This window comes from Danio rerio, chromosome 19 (assembly GCF_049306965.1).
Source record: "Danio rerio strain Tuebingen ecotype United States chromosome 19, GRCz12tu, whole genome shotgun sequence".
NCBI lineage: Eukaryota > Metazoa > Chordata > Actinopteri > Cypriniformes > Danionidae > Danio > Danio rerio.
The window spans coordinates 22,576,618-22,593,299 of NC_133194.1; the positions used below are offsets into that span (position 1 = coordinate 22,576,618).

The 16,682-nt window shown below is 34.0% G+C and overlaps 2 protein-coding genes across 7 annotated transcripts in view; one reads left to right on the forward strand and one right to left on the reverse strand.

Moving 5' to 3' along the window:
- pals2b (protein associated with LIN7 2, MAGUK p55 family member b) overlaps positions 1–16,682 on the reverse strand; it is a 349,623-nt gene that overhangs the window by 117,390 nt on the left and 215,551 nt on the right. The gene's annotated exons all lie outside the window — the stretch shown is intronic.
- tra2a (transformer 2 alpha homolog) lies at positions 795–13,672 on the forward strand. Of its 6 annotated transcripts, none has more exons than XM_005170010.5 (10): positions 795–926; positions 1,520–1,843; positions 2,175–2,308; positions 5,991–6,150; positions 7,144–7,197; positions 7,816–8,004; positions 9,969–10,084; positions 10,167–10,289; positions 12,954–13,024; positions 13,212–13,672. In XM_005170010.5, exons 3-10 carry the CDS (start codon positions 2,226–2,228, stop codon positions 13,220–13,222), a joined length of 807 nt encoding a protein of 268 aa, XP_005170067.1. In that variant the 5' UTR covers positions 795–926; positions 1,520–1,843; positions 2,175–2,225; the 3' UTR covers positions 13,223–13,672.

The window sequence follows — 16,682 nt, forward strand, 5'->3', positions numbered from 1 at the left end:
ATATATATATATATATATATATATATATATATATATATATATATATATATATATATATATATATATATATATATATATATATGTGTGTGTGTGTGTGGATTGTCTGTCTGTCTGTATATCTGTCATGTCTATCATATCTGTCTGTCTATAATATCTGTTTTTCTATATGTCTGTCTGTCTATCTGTCGGTCTATCTGGCCATCTATCTATCCATCCATCCGTCCGTCTGTCTGTCCGTCTGTCTATGTCTATCTATCTATCTATCTATCTATCTATCTATCTATCTATCTATCTATCTATCTATCTATCTATCTATCATCTATCTATCTATCTATCCATCCATCCATATATCTATCTATCTAAATCTCATGTCTGTCTACCTCTGTCTATATCATATCTATTTTTCTGTAGGCTATGTCTATCTATCTATCTATCTATCTATCTATCTATCATGTCTGTCTATCCATCTATGTAGCCTATCTGTCTGTCCGTCCATTCATCCATCCATCCAACCATGTCTGTCTATGTCCATTTATTTGTTTGTCAATGGCTATCTATCTATCTATCTATCTATCTATCTATCTATCTATCTATCTATCTATCTATCTATCTATCTATCTATCTATCTATCTATCTATCTATCTATCTATCTATCTATCTATCTATCTATCTATCTATCTATCTATCTATCTATCTATCTATCTACATGGACTCATCCACCTACAAACTTTGAGGAGGATATGACGCAGTTTGATTCGCCTCCCACAGTACACCGCGCGTTTCAGATGGTCGGCCATTTTCTGCAGTTACATTAGGAGCGGAAGTCTTCGTCGAAGAGCGTCTTCATATCCACGCTTTTTTTTTTACCAGTCAATAATATTTTTAAAACAATGAGTGATACTGAAGAGCAACAATTCCAGAGGAGGGTAAGGATTTAATTTCGCAAACCTTTCTGCAGTTTTTTTTAGATATTCTTTCTTTCTCTTTACGGTAATGCTCGGTTTGTGAACAGCTAACGTTAACTTAGCTGTCCATTTCTTTTGTTTATTTACAACCTACCTAAACCGAAAGATTAGCTAATATATTATTGTTGGCCGATAGTAAGCAAAAGATTTACCATTTAGTCACTTTAAATCGTATAAGTCCTTTACAATGTTATTGTTGTGTAATGTTATTACGTTGCTATGTTGAATAGCATATATCGAGATATTTGTTTTTCACCATCATGTATTTATATAACGTTGTGTTGTTTTACTTGCTTGTCCTACAGCAATACACTCTGAAACAGAGATACAAGCACTTAAGTAATAACGTTACATCTCCCATTCACACAATAGCAGCCAGATTACTTTTGGTTTCTGTTTCCAGCATTTCTCATCTTTCCTCTTTCTCTCATACCATACCATAACCAAACAAACATCTTTATTTCACAAGGAGTAGTGAAATTTGAAGAGTTCAATTCATTTCCCCCCAAGTTTCCCTTGATCTTAATTGCTCTGAATGTTCTTTTTTCATTAAGGTTATTGGTCGTGAAGGATTTGAAGAGTTAAGGCCAAGAATGTGGAAGAATATTCAAGATAAAAGAAGGCTTTTACAGAGAAAATGTTTACAGAGCAGACGGTTAAGTGGGAAGGGGAAAAAAGAACGGAAGATCGGTCAGATAGAAGCACGCTTGCGTTATGTGTCTAAAGCAGAAAAAAGAAAAGAGGTTTCAGATTGGGGTGAAGAAATGAAAAGGAGAGGAAAAATGAAAACTGAACAAATGAAGACCGAAGAATAAAATGCCTGAAAGAAAGGAATAGCGTATACTGAAAACAGAAGAATGAATGAGTCCGTAGGCTAAGTAAATGCTAAATTTGTGTTCCAAGTGTTTCTAATCTCTTCTTAATTATCATTTGCATGTTTGTAGCTTTACTATGGTGATTCGGCTAATGAACAAGCATCACAAGGACACGTGATGACTTGCTAGCCTTTGTAAATGTATCAGTATTGCTGTTAACTTTTTTTTTTTTATTCCATAATATAATTTAAGTAATTCTAACACTTTCCTCCGCAGCTGTAGTAAAGTGAATGTTTGGATTACTGCTATTGTGAATGTGGTGTGAGTGTGTAAGTTAGCAAAGCTATGTTAATGTTTGTCTTGTACATGTCGTAATGTATTGCTGTGATGTTAGGAATCTCGCTCGGCGTCCAAATCGGATCGGGGGAGTCCTGCCCAACCCAAGATGGAGAGCAGGTCTGGTTCTCCCAGCCCTTCCAGAGCATCCAAGCGTTCTGATTCAAGATCAAGATCACGCTCCAAGTCCAGGTCAGTTCAAACTTCTCTGCTCTATATTGGGAAATAAACTAAACATTTTGGTATTCTGGTTTCTGCTCTATATTGATATAATAAAATTACCCAAAGCTCTTTTTGGATGTAGTTAATAGTTAAACTATTATTAAATTAGGGGGTGGGCTGCATTTAGAAACACTATATACCAAAATGCTGCTCATGGGTTTATCTACTATTAGATTCACTTAAAATAGCACAAGGATTAAACATGCTGTATTATATCACGCTTTATACAATGCTACTACGTCAATTGCAGCTTTACAATGTGCATTTGTCCTCTGGTCAGACAAAACCAGCAGTTTAAAGCATCTGCAGTTAAAATAAAATTGTTAACGGCCTACACTTTTTAACAGCATATTTTAATTGTCTAGTTTAGATAATTTAGAAAATCACATTGCAGTTGTATAAACCGCATGTTAAAACATCAAGAAAAACAAGAAAACAAAACAATTGAAACTACAAACAACGTTTAAAAAAAATCATAAAATGGTCTAAATATCTTGTTAATATAAATGTGTGATACTTGAATACTGAGCCTAATGAAAGATCTAAATTATCTGGAGTAGCGGATAGTCACGAAAGGCATCCCCCAAATCTGCAGTTGTTCTTTTTTTAAAAATATTTTTATGGCAACAAGCGCTCTAAAGTGTCAATAAACAAAATAGCTAGATTTTTAATTTGATTTCATGACTAGTTAAATATTAAACCACCTAAACAAAATGTTTTACTTAAATAATTCATGCAATAAAAAAGCAGCATGAGAGACTGTGCCTCAAAACATATCTTAGCTCTCTTTTGTGAATGTGATTTATTTATTTATTTTTTTTACTTTTGAATAGCCTTTATTACCGTAATTTAAAGAATTAGTTTTGTGTAATTTGTTCATTGATTCAATAAGTTTATAGTAGGATGTCATACGCCGGAAGAGAAGGAGTGAGTCAGACCTCTTTTTGAACACAACCATGGCTATATTTTTATTTAAAAATCCTCTTTTTTGAATCGAATTTCATTAATACAGTTTTTTGTAGTTATCTAAAAAATAAACAAGAAGAGTGAATGTTAGTTATGAAATTAAGTGCATTCAAATTCACACACAAGTACTATATTTAATTTATAACACCGCGAACTTGACATCACAGGCAGATCATCTTTAAAGGGCCATGATACCCCCCCCCCACTTTCGATTCAGGTCTACTTCAGAATTTGACCAAAGATGCATCATAATTGGCGTGGAGCTTTACGAGCAAAGGGCAGGAATGGGCGTGGCCAGCAGGGGAGAAGGAGGGGAGCAAACAACTGTTGTCAGTTAGCTCATAAAATGAGACACAAACCATGAGGAGACACATGATTTTCTAGTTTACAAAGTTAAAATGCAAAGAAATAAACAGTAATTTAATGCCCTGCTACATTTGTTATTCGTATTTTCATATACACACAACCAAAATTTATATTATTATAAAGATAATCGTGTTTGTATAGACCTTTTTCATGGCTGCTGCATGGAGGGCGCCATAGCGACCAGCGTCTTCCGGTAGAATGCTATAAACTTCCGTTTACAGCGTGTACAACTGGTAATTTGCGCTCCGAAAATGGGTTTCAATAACGTTTTTAATGAATAACATGTTTTTGTGACACACAACTTAAAAATGTGTCTGTTAAAGCCGTTATAATCTGTCACATGTGGTTCAAGCGCGTCAGAAATATGAGAAAAAGGTTTTCCTAGTTCACGTGTCTGCCAACAGAAATACAGTGTGTGTGTGTGCGCGCGTTCCCGGCCTGTCAGCCGTTAGCTCGGCGGCTCTTTAACACACACACACGCACACACACAGAGAGAGAGAGAGAGCGCAAACCAGAGTACTGGCATGAAACTTAACAGGTATGAAAGTCGTGCAATTTACTAATGACCAATAAAAGTCTGTTATTGATACTCTGCTGGCTGATTTGCTGTTCATTCTAATCGCGAGCCGTTTTCTGTCATTTCGAAATGACACTAGCCTATATTTTCACTTTGTCACAGTTATTAAATCAGTGTGTCAGTGGCACAGTACAGGCTACGTGTGTGTGTCAAACATTTTGGTGAATTAAATTTGTTTGGGCTGGTTATATATATTTGAAATAAAGAGAAAATGTTGACTTTAGCGATGATGAGACTTCATTTAAACTGCAGAAGATGCCGTCTGACAACTAGGGGAAAATTTCTCGCAGCAGCGGTTTACCATCCTATTAGATCGCATTTCTTTAAATGATCAGTCCAGGAGATGGTGCTGATGGACAACAGTATTAGTTCAAAGAGGATAAAAGCAGGTAAAATTAATACCTGAATACAGACTTGGTGCAGCAGGTCTCTTGCCCTGTCTATTTTAACCAGTAGTCCTGTTGGTAATCTAGAGGATTTAGGCAAACACAGCAGCATGGATTTGTGTCTAAATGTGAACAAACTCCTCATAAAAGAAAACGTCCACCATTCTCCAATTCTCAAACTGCTCTCCCGACAAAAATGCTTGCTGCACATAAACAGCTTTGCTGTATCGGCCCTGACAGCATCGTGGGGAAAAACATGCAACAAACCATATGGAACATGGAAACAAACACACATGACCCTTCATGAACCGCTAAAATACTGTGTTCCGTGGGTCAGTGGATGCGGACTCACCCAGTCATCAACGTGTCTCACAGCTTGGCACTGGCAGGTCTTCCTTGTCTTCGGAAAGCATGTGCAGTCATGAATAATTAAGAAGCAGGCTCTTCTCATAGGTAAGGCCAGACGGAATCTGCTGACATTTTTTGCTATTTCTGTGGAGAATTTTTGGTAAAAATCTGCGGAATTACTTTGGGAGTATCCAGCGGAGTATCATAACTAAAACCTTAATATATTAAATAAAAAGTAATAAATTACTGAATAAATTCAGATTTTCAAATTTACTCAAGTAAATAAACAGAATTAGTAATGGGCTAAAAATCTGCGGAATTCTGCGCGCGCAGATTCCGTGTGGGCCTACTCATAGGATAAGAAAACTTAGCTATGAATAATAATGTGAAACCGTTGCGTCATCTTTGCACTTGCAGTTTTGCGCTACATTGCAGATTATGATCCCGCCCCAAAAATCTTTTTAAACCCGGGAGCTGAAATTCGCTTACAAAAGCTCAAAATTATCCAGTTTTTCCCACAATTAAAGCTAACAGGTGCTAATATTTTCTTAACTGACGCTCAACACATACAAATCTGTTAAAATCTCAAAAAAGTACTCTGGTTTCGTGAACCTTTAAAACCAAAATGCAAAAGGTTTGCCTTATAGGAATTTGAAAGTGAAATGAAAGTTCATCCCACAGCACTATTTATAGCAACTTAGAGTGCTTGTGGTTGCCAAATTCAAAAGCAAACGTGTGAACACTAATTCAAAGCGACTTGAATTTGAACAATCAAAATTTAAAAGAATGCTGTTTATTATTCATTGTATAAATACAGTTACTGTTACTTAAAGCAACAAAAGTTACAGTTTCTTGTGGTCAAATGCTCAAAATCCATACCTAATGACAAATGCTTAAATTATATATTGAGCGACCATAAATCATACATTAGCAAAATGTCTTAAATCCATATGTTGTATTTTATGGTTGTTTTGACGTGTCTGACACCATTTTTTTTGGTTATTCTTAGGTCCCGCTCTCGTCGGCATTCCAATCGGCGCTACAGCAGGTCTCGGTCCCACTCCCACCGGAAAAAATCTCGTTCTCGCTCCTACAGCCCTGAATCCCGACGCAGAAGGAGCCGAAGTGCATCGCCCAATTCTAACCGCCGCAAACACGCTGGCAGTCGGGTGAGTATCATGGGACAGGGTCAAAGATCATAGGAGTCATAAGTGTTAAAGCTACTTTAACATATGAAAGTAATGTTTGCTCACAAATAAGAAGACCATTTTCTTATTCACCAATATTGGTTGTTGCAAACCCAAATGCCATTTTAACTTATTTTTGGATGAAAGTTGCATTTTATTCCAAATAATAAAATTCATAACCACATACAAATGTGGTTCTCAACCAAAGGTCATACTAATCGGGTGCCTCCAAGGAGGGTTTGACATGGGAGTTATTCAAATTAACTAGTGCCGGGAAACAAATAAAACTATAAATTTCAATTAAGTACATGATTTTTTCCCCTGCTATTTAACCACATTATGTACAAAATAAAATGCGCAATTTAAAAGTATTTGCACAATTTTATTTTAAGAATACTGGAATGTAAGCAAAGTGCAATAACATTTGGTTTGAAAACACTTAAACGAAATAGTTTTTTACAGCACTATTTGCTTTACATATTAACAGTTACAACATTTTGTGAATCTCAATTTAAGCATAAGTGTTATTATATTAAGTTTATTAACAAAACTATTTGCCACTGCCGTGGCATTAAGTGATAATTCAGTAATCATTTAGTCAGTAATTAAATGGGCTAATTAGAAAGATTAAGAACCACCTGCATATTTCGTATCAACATGAGTGTGAGTGAATATTGGCAAAATGTTCATTTTTGGGTGATCTATTGAAATCACTAATTCAAGAGGTATTTTTTTTTTCATTTCTGTTTGTTTTAAATGCGTTTCTGCAATTAATAATGCGTACTCGTAAAATGCAACACAATTAGCTTCAGTTGAACGACATGTTATCTGTCTTTTTAAAGTGATGTGTTTTAAAGTTGTGAATGTGTTTGTTTGTGCATTGTACAAATTGCATGTCAATGGCTTCCCAGCTGCTCACAGATGACCTTGACTGTCTTTAATAACCTCTTACCTTCCTTTTTATTACATCAACAGAGCTCATACAGCCATGACTCCAAAAAAGATTCGCACAATCAGGGTGATGCCAGGGTATGTGGAGCTTTCTTTATCTTTTAACAATAACCAATAGACCAAACAGGTCTTCATGTTGCCTTATAAAGGGGTTAAGAGGTCCTTTTAGTGTTCTTTGCTTTTAAGAATCTCTTCCTGCAGTGACTGTGAAAGCTCTTTAGGTGGCCCATGCTATGACCATATTCATACTGGGATGCTTTAAGTTGTGTATTAGTGGACTGAATGCTATTATGTTTGTTCTTGCGTCAAAATCCCTTACCACCCCAGTAGAGAAAGCAATAAAATATTTCTTTAAAAAAAAGTTACATCTCTGATTTAGGGGAGTATAAATAAACCATGACTGGTTATTACATATTAACATTAAACCGCTTTCTATAGCTTCCATTATTTATTAAATGTCAGTGCATTAAATAATTGAATATTTGGTCTACTTTTTTCATAAATGTGAATCTCGTATGTAATCTATGTACTAAATAAATATTTATATCAATGGTAATATTGGTATCAAGATAAATTGAAAAGGTCAAAGGTCATGTTGCATTGTTACCAGCACACTTTGACATCAAACACAGCTTTTTTGTTGCAGAATCAGTGTGACACTTGTGTTTTGTGCTCATGTCTTTGTCTGTCTTACAGGCCAATCCGGACCCCAATACATGTCTTGGTGTGTTTGGTCTCAGTCTGTACACGACAGAGCGAGACCTGAGAGAAGTTTTCTCACGTTACGGCTCTTTAGCCGGTGTCAATGTTGTCTATGATCAGAGAACAGGACGCTCTCGCGGATTTGCCTTTGTATACTTTGAACACATCGATGATGCCAAAGAGGTAAGTTCCCTCAACTAGATATGACCCACCAACACAAGTTCATGCTCAAAGCATTTTAGTGAGTCACTTAGAAAAGCTTTGGAGTACCTTATAATCCAGAACATTCTGGCTAGTGGAGGGTACCTATACAAAATTTAGAAATATCAAGTTTTTTGTGTTTTTAAGAAATTCAATAGTTGGCTGGATTAATAATATTTAATAAGCTTACCTGCAGTTGGTAATGTAATATTTGATTCTTTTGACTTTATTATTTTTGATAAATTGAACAAATTGGTTCACAGGCCAATAGTGCTGTAATGAATCACAAATCTCACAGTTCGGATCACATTACGTTTTTTTCAGTAACGGATTAGACCATTTGTTGGATCAGCCAAAAAGGGTAGGAGACAAATGTAATTCGCTCTCTAATTGTAACAAAAACATTACTGCAAGTAACTTTTTGGTTTTAACAAATAGAACCTGTAATTTTATTAACAACAAAATAAAGAGTCAAATGAATAAAAAAACCTTGCAAAATATTCATTACTGTGAAAAATTCAGTTACTACTACTGTTGCTGATGACGCTAAATGTATAAATCTAATGTTTGTACAACCAAAATGTATTTTTAGTCTCATTTTTAATAAATGATTCAGTTATATTCTCATAAAACTTTGTTTAATTACTAGATGTGTCATTTTTTTTAAGAATTATTCAGTGTCATTTTTTTATGGCTGGTTGTGGCCACCTGTTGGTTAAATTTTGTAATTGCTGCCTACAACTTTAATTTTTAAACATCGTGAAATGCACATGATGGTGATTTTTAATCTTTACACAGACATCAGTGTTAATTTATTAACTATAAACGGTTATCCCCCTGCTTCCGTGTTATTTAACTGTTTGTAACTTCATAACTAATTAATAAAACTATAGAATTAATCTCTTTCTTGATTTTTGCGTTTTCAGACTTTAATGCAGCGATTCAAAGGATTGATAAACGTATGCAAATCACCATCACTTATCATTTGTTGCGTAGTTGTTAATCACAATTTTTTATTTTTAATGATTAATCATGCAGCTTACACTGAACATTTATGCAGGCCAAAAAGTAGTGACAAAAAAACACCTTTGATGAAACCAACCACATCCTGAATAACCTACCGCAACTTCGTCCGTCATCGCTACATTTCACAGGAAAGCCTAAATGCTTTCATGCATGTGATTTAAATGGCATGAGAGGCGATTGTTGCAAATTTAGGACTAATCTACTAGTAAAAAGTCTGCGGGTCACATGTGTTACAGACTGTGGGCATATTGATCTGTACGGATCATGGATCAACCGTGATCCGTTACACCCCTACTGGCCAATATTAATTTTAAATAAACAAAAAAGGAATTATTGTTCAGCAGAACTTAAAATAAGACATTCCTCCTCATCCCCACCTCCTGAAATTGTGATTTAAGGGATAGTTCTCCCAAAACCTTAAATGCTGTCACTTCCGTACCCTTAACCTATTTTAAACTTTTCTGTTAAACAAAAAGAAGTCATTTTAAAGAAAGCTGGAAACTTGTAACCATTGAGTTCTATAGTATTTGTTTGTCCTACTATGAAAATCACTGGTTACAGGCTTTCAGCTTTCTTCAAAGTGCCTTCTTTTGTGTTCAACAGAGGAAAAAAAGTAAAAGGTTTGGAACCACATGAATGCAAGTAATTTGTACTTTTTTGGTGAACAATCCCTTTTAATGTTTAAAACCTATTCGGTCTCAATTGGCATGCTTTGTGTGAACTAAAAAACTATGATCTTTCTCAAAATATCTTAGTTTATGTTCCACAGAATATAGTCATACCGATATCAAAAATAAATCTTTATTTTTAAACCATTTATCTTTCAAAACCCACTTATCTTGATACTGTTTTCAGATTGTCACTGGGCACTCGTGTTATGACATTTTCTTTTGTAAAAATACATTTTCCTCTCACCTTAGGCAATGGAGCGGGCTAATGGCATGGAACTAGATGGAAGACGCATCAGGGTGGATTATTCCATCACTAAACGTCCACACACACCCACACCAGGCATTTACATGGGTCGACCAACACAGTGAGTGTTCTAAAAAGCTCAAAAGAAGAAGGCTACTAATAAGGTTGATATTTTAATGACAGTTTAAATGTGACCGTTTCAGTAATGGAGGTGGTGGTGGAGGCGGCGGCAGCAGCAGCGGTGGCCGGAGACGAGACTCGTATTATGATCGTGGCTATGATCGCGGCTATGATCGTGGATATGACGAGTATGACTACAGATACAGGTAACTGAAATGGTGTATTGTACTGTGAATAAAAAGCTCATATTTTGCCAATTTTAAGTTCAAAGTGTAGCTTCACTTTCATCCAAGGCCAAAAACACTTCACAGGGTTAGTTCACTCAATTTCAATTCTATCATTTTTCACCTTCATGTCTTCAAAATCCTTGATCTTTATCTTTGGAACACATTGATATATTTAGGGTGGGATGCAAGTGCTCTCTGATTTTCCACAGACAGCACGGGTTCAGAACTGTACCAAAAACATCACCATGTGTCCTAGGTGGGTTAAAAATTAATGTTATGAAGCAATGAAAATAAAAAATATATATATAAAAAGAGAATACACAAATAATAATGATTTCTCTTTTGTGACTCTTGCTGTCTATGGAGAATCAAAGAGCTCGAATTTCTTCCAAAAACTCTTAATATTTGTTCCAAATAAGAACAAAGGTCTAACAGGTTTGGAACAACATAAAGATGAGTATTTAATGTCTTAATTTAATTTTTTTTTTTGGTGAACTATTGCTATAATTTTCTTCTAACGTTTATTCTAGGCTGCATGGTTCTCAGAAATAAAATCGAGATTGTTGAGGCCAGAGAGTGCTATCAACTTGGAAACTAAATAAGCCACATAGAAGAGACCCGGTCAGGAAATCAAACCCAGTAGAGCATTTAACTGCTTTTATCGATTCTACTTGACCAATAAACACACAATTACAGAATCTGTGTTCACATGGAAAAGGGAAACATAGGTTGAAATAGTGTAAAATGTATGCCACTGTTGTATGTGGCACTATAAGCATAATAATATTATTAAAGGCATAGTTAACACACAAATATTTAGTTTCAATTTACTCATGCGGTTTCAAAGCTTTATGATTTTCGGTCTTTTGAACACCTAAGGCTATATACAGTGGTGTAAAGTAACTAATTACAAATACTCAAATTACTGTAAGTATTTTTTCTCAGGAATTGTAATTTAGTGAGTAGTTTTAAAGTGTATCTTTACTCCCCCTTGAGTACATTTTTAGTGCTGTATCTTTTACTCCACTACTTTCCTTCAACCTGCAGTCACTATTTTTTCTTGTCTAAGGGGATTAGAAAGTTCAGTCCTGTGATTCCTGTCCATTCAGATTGCACATAGAAGGTAAATCGCATCATAATGAACTACCTCAAGACATGGGTGCTTTATAAATGCAGAAAACTGTTTGGAAGCACTAAAAGTGTCCAAGAAGAGGTCCAAAATCTTTACATGCATTGACCCAGAGGCTGTTTAGATGGATGTCACTGAAGAGAAGATGACAGATGTTTGCTGTATGATGACAGCCAGCAAGCACAAGACGTCAACATGACGTCAAATTGACATTGTACCCTTATGTCATGAGGACATTGCATTTTGTTTGAATATTAAAATCATCTTGACGTCAAAACTTAACGTCAGGCCAATGTCGAACCTAAAACCAACCAAATTTCAACGTCTAATGGTGTTACAGCTTGACGTTGTGTTGAAGTTACTACAATGTCTATCACAGGTTGGATTTTGGTTGCCATACCTGAGGAATAAATGTCAGTATTCAACATCAATATGACGTTGGTTTAAGATGTTGGCTCAACGTTGGATTTTGTTCACTTGACATCACAACCTAAATCTAACCTAATAATAGCATCTTATGTTGTGTACCTGCTGGGCTATAACTAGATGAACTACAGAATGTTACGTATACACACATCCACAAATTACATGTAAATGCATCAGCTTTTCACAGCGTAATACTCACTACTCATGAGTACTTTTAAAAGGGCTACTTTTTACTCATACTTTGAGTAATATTTACAACAGTTACTTTTACTTAAACTACATTTTTTGGCAAGTAATGGTACTTTAACTTGATTTTTTTTTTGATTTTTCAGTACTCTTTCCACCACTGGCTATATATATGACAAACATAATGGAAATACTATGCAAGTCAGTGGCTATCGATTTCCAACATTCTTCTAAATATCTTATTTTACGTTCAACAGACGCAAACTCGAACAGGTTTTGAACAAGAAAAGAGAGAGCAAATAATGACTGAATATTTATTTATTTTAGGTGAACTCTCTTAATGAAAAATATATGAATGACTCAATTTCTCCATGTCCCACCAAACCACACAGATTCTTCTCCGCATGTCAGCAATAAAACCAAATTCTGAGGCCTTAGTGAAAACTACAGTGTTTGGTTGCGGGGCAAAGCAGACGTTCTTGGGGCAGCAATGAAAACTAGGCTGGAGACTGGAGTTATGCAAATCTGTTACAATCCTACCCAAGTTTTTTGTTTATGGGTAAAGCATTTCAGACAGTTCAGAAAGACTTGTATTCGGGGAAAATCTCCACTTATTGTTTTTTAGATTATTTTCTTTTAGATCTGTGAAACTACAGATGTTAATCACTGTCTGAAAAAGCATTATTGTCTATTTCAACATGGTCATGTTGTTGGCCACATTTCCTTTTTATCAAACTATTTAATAACTAACAAGAGGCAATTCAATCCACATTATTCATTGTGGCTCTTTTTGGATTCTTGGAAGCTATACGTATGTAACTGGAAATACGCTGGGACGATTGTTTTTGTCTTTTAAATACGACTGTGTTTGTGGATTCTTATTCTGTTGTTTTGTTTTCCAGCAGGAGGCGCTCTCCGTCCCCCTATTACAGCCGCTACAGGTCTCGCTCCAGATCTCGCTCATACAGCCCACGTGAGTGGATTTAAAAGCCTTGAGCAATCTGAATTTTCCACATATACCCAAATGCAGGCCTGGCTTGATAAGCTTTAGTTTCTAGCTTGTATTGCTCATGAAATCACAGTATTCACTGGTCAGCACTTTAATTGTGGACTCAACCTAATGAATCTTTTTTTTTTGTATTTGTTTGTTTGTTTTGCAGGACGGTACTAAGAAGATCCTGATGACTCCCTCCTTCTCTTGCCTGTTCGCCTCAATCGATACATTTATTAAGACATGAAGTACATATAGCCTGTTGTACTAATTACTGATTTGTTAAATAAATGTCTTGATTTGTAGACTCTCTAGCATGTACGTTTAAGGTTTGTGGAGATCATAAATACTGTCAGCTTGGGGTTTTATTTGTGATTGTTGTTTTTTTTTTTTGTTCTCCTTTTGGTAGTGTGCTTATGTTTTATATGCATCTTTTAGTGCGTATGTATGCTGTACTACGAAAATACGTGTGTGAGTTGCTGTATGTCTGTGTGACAGAATCATGTACTTTGCGAAATCTGGCTGAGATTGCCTCTGTTTATCTGTGACCAGACAAAAAAACAACTTTATTTTCAGGATTAATGTTTTGCTTAGTTTCTTTCTCAAGAAATAAAGAGCTCCAAAATAAAATGGACTTGTTTCCATGTTCTTTGATGTTCTGTTTAGTCTTGTGAATGTTCTTTTAAAGCTGTGAATGATGTACAGAATTCGAGCTCTGAATTTTAAAATTGTATAGATGAGAAGGGAAATGAAGAAACCAGAACAATCACAAGGATGTTAGTTTTGCAATTAATTAGGAAATTAATGTTGAGTAACTTTTAAAGGTTTCTGCAGATTTCACAGTTAAATTTAAGACATTTTTAAAATCATAATGAAGGAAAGGAAGGAAACTTTAGACTCAAGCCCTAAAGTCTAAGGAATTTTTCATATGGCCCGGATAAAAAATATTTTTATTTTGCCCTATCAAAAAATATATTATTTAAACATTTAATAATACACTAATAAATTAATTATAAAATCTTAGCAAAATATTTTAAGTATTGTGTAAAAACAAGTAAACATTTTGATTTTAGGATTTAAAACATTTTAAGACTATGGAAACCCTGCTTTAAAATTGTTAAATTGAATTGCGAAGTAATCGTAAGGCAACTATTGAAATAATTAAAAGACCTTTTGAAATGTTTGTGTATTTATTTGGGATTATTAAGAGTAAAATAATTTTTTAGTAAAATTTGCTTTTATTCTGCAAAGGTCTTAAAACATTTCATCCAAAATTTAAATCAAATCATTTTTGTTATATATATATATATATATATATATATATATATATATATATAATTATTTGTATATATATTTTTATGAGGACAGGAGGTCAAAATAAAAATATTTTTTTTCATTTGTTGGGATTTTTAAAAGTAATGATTATCCCAGCAAATAATTATTTCTTAAACTTGCTGAAGCTAAAACATTTAAACTTACCTGCAAATGTCTGAAAAAATTGGATCTTAGTTTTTTTATTTATGTTAATCCTGTAAATGACAATTATATTTATTGTAGGAAATGTCATCAGTATTTACATTATGAAACTTACATTTTTTTTAAATCCATGTAACTATAAATTGTAAACACAGAGAAAATAAATTAAGCTTTTTTTCACCATAACTAATAAGCACAAATATAAGGTCATAAAAAGGCAAAGACAAAGTTGATTTATAGTACGCTTTTTATTAGCACATTCTGCAAAGATTAAATACAAGTCATAGAAAAAAAAAAACATGCTTACAATACAAAGCTGACAATTTTATCATAAAATCCTCATAAAATAAGTACACGTTTCTTACATTTTGTGTAAAACTGAGGATACATCATTACTAATGAATATAGACCATTTTGAGTGATGTAAACAATAACAATGGTCCCACTTGTCAATTTTCATAGCTTTTGGGGAGATAAACATTTTTTAAATGTTGATAGATAACGGTATGACAGCTGTTTTAACATGGAATTATGATCATTGGATTGCATGTGATTGCAATGAAATATTTTTGATCCATTCCAAATGGTATATATATCAATAGGTGTTGTTTATCCCCTTGCATTCCTATAAGGCACCCTTGGCACATTTTTTTAATCCATTCATATAGTTGTTTTATGTAGTATCGATTACTACTTGAGTCATATTTTTTTATTTCAAACATAATCACACAATGTTAGGTTGTCTAATTTATATTTACAATATCATTTTGTACATATGGAATATTGAATAGAAATGTCTTGTTTTTAATAAAAATAAAACAAATAAGATGAACGATGACAAACAGGTGAAAAGAAATCAGGTTTGAAAATCATGCAGCAAAACCTAAATTCATGAAATGATAAAAATGACTTATTTTCTAATCATACTAACTTGTATTATTTTTATTTTTGTACCATGTAGGAATAGGAGCAATGGCGAATAAAAGAAAATTGATTAAAGATTTTTTTAATTACAAGTAATTAGTATTTTCGGACTGCATTGCAATAAATATTTATACACTGTAAAAAAAATCAGGGCTCCACACAATTCATTCATGTTGTCTCAACTAGGCATGGAAAGATAAGCCAAGATTTTCTGTTATACTGTTCCTACGCTGTAAAATGATCAATTAATCCTAACTGCATATGGCATTTAGGTCATTGTAACCCATTAAACTACAATAATCATGTTCTAACTTAATTTTATAAGGTATACAAGGTGTTTAACTTCAGTTTTGACTTAATATAAACTCAAGGGATTCATAAGATTCATTTTAAGTCAGCTTAAAAATTGAAAGCAACCAGGATTTTTTACAGTGTGGGGTATATGTATGATTTTTTCTACATTTTAGTTTTTAGGACAACGGTAGTTCCAGCAGAAAAGATATGCAAAGAATCTGTGCTTTTGAAACTAATGAAGGCAGCAGAAGTCAATGATTCATTTAGACAAACTATTGAATTGTTTTTTTTTTTATAATTGAATTATATTGATTTCATTATAACATTGATTACTTAGCCTGACATGTTTACTGTTCCGAAATATTTTAAATCTTAAAATAAAATATATTGTGCTCAAAGAGGGGGAGAAAGTTTGTTTTTTTACCCACACATTTAAAAAAGAATATTAGCGCAGTGATCACAATACTGTACAACCGTGGTGTTTTTAATCAAAGGCTATAATACCGTCAGAATCTTATACTGGCCCATGCCTAGTCCCAACACAAATTGGGTAATTCAACTTCACAGATTGAAGTGGACTGAACAGAAAACTATGAAGTTGTCTCAAATAAATCTCAAGAATTGTGGTGTTTCAGCTCATTTTATAGAAGTACAGTTAAAGTCAGAATTATTAAATCCCCAGAATTATTAGCCCCTGTTCATTTTTTTCCTCAATTTCTGTTAACAGAGAGAAGGTTTACTCAACACATTTCGTAGCACAACAGTTTTAATAACTCATTTCTAATAACTGATTAATTTTATCTTTGTCATGATGACAGTAAATAACATTTTACTAGATATTTTTCAAGACACTTCTATACAGCTCAAAGTGACATTTAAAGGCTTAACTAGCTTAATTAGGTTAACTAGGCAGGTTAGGGTAATGAGGCAAGTTATTGTATAGCGA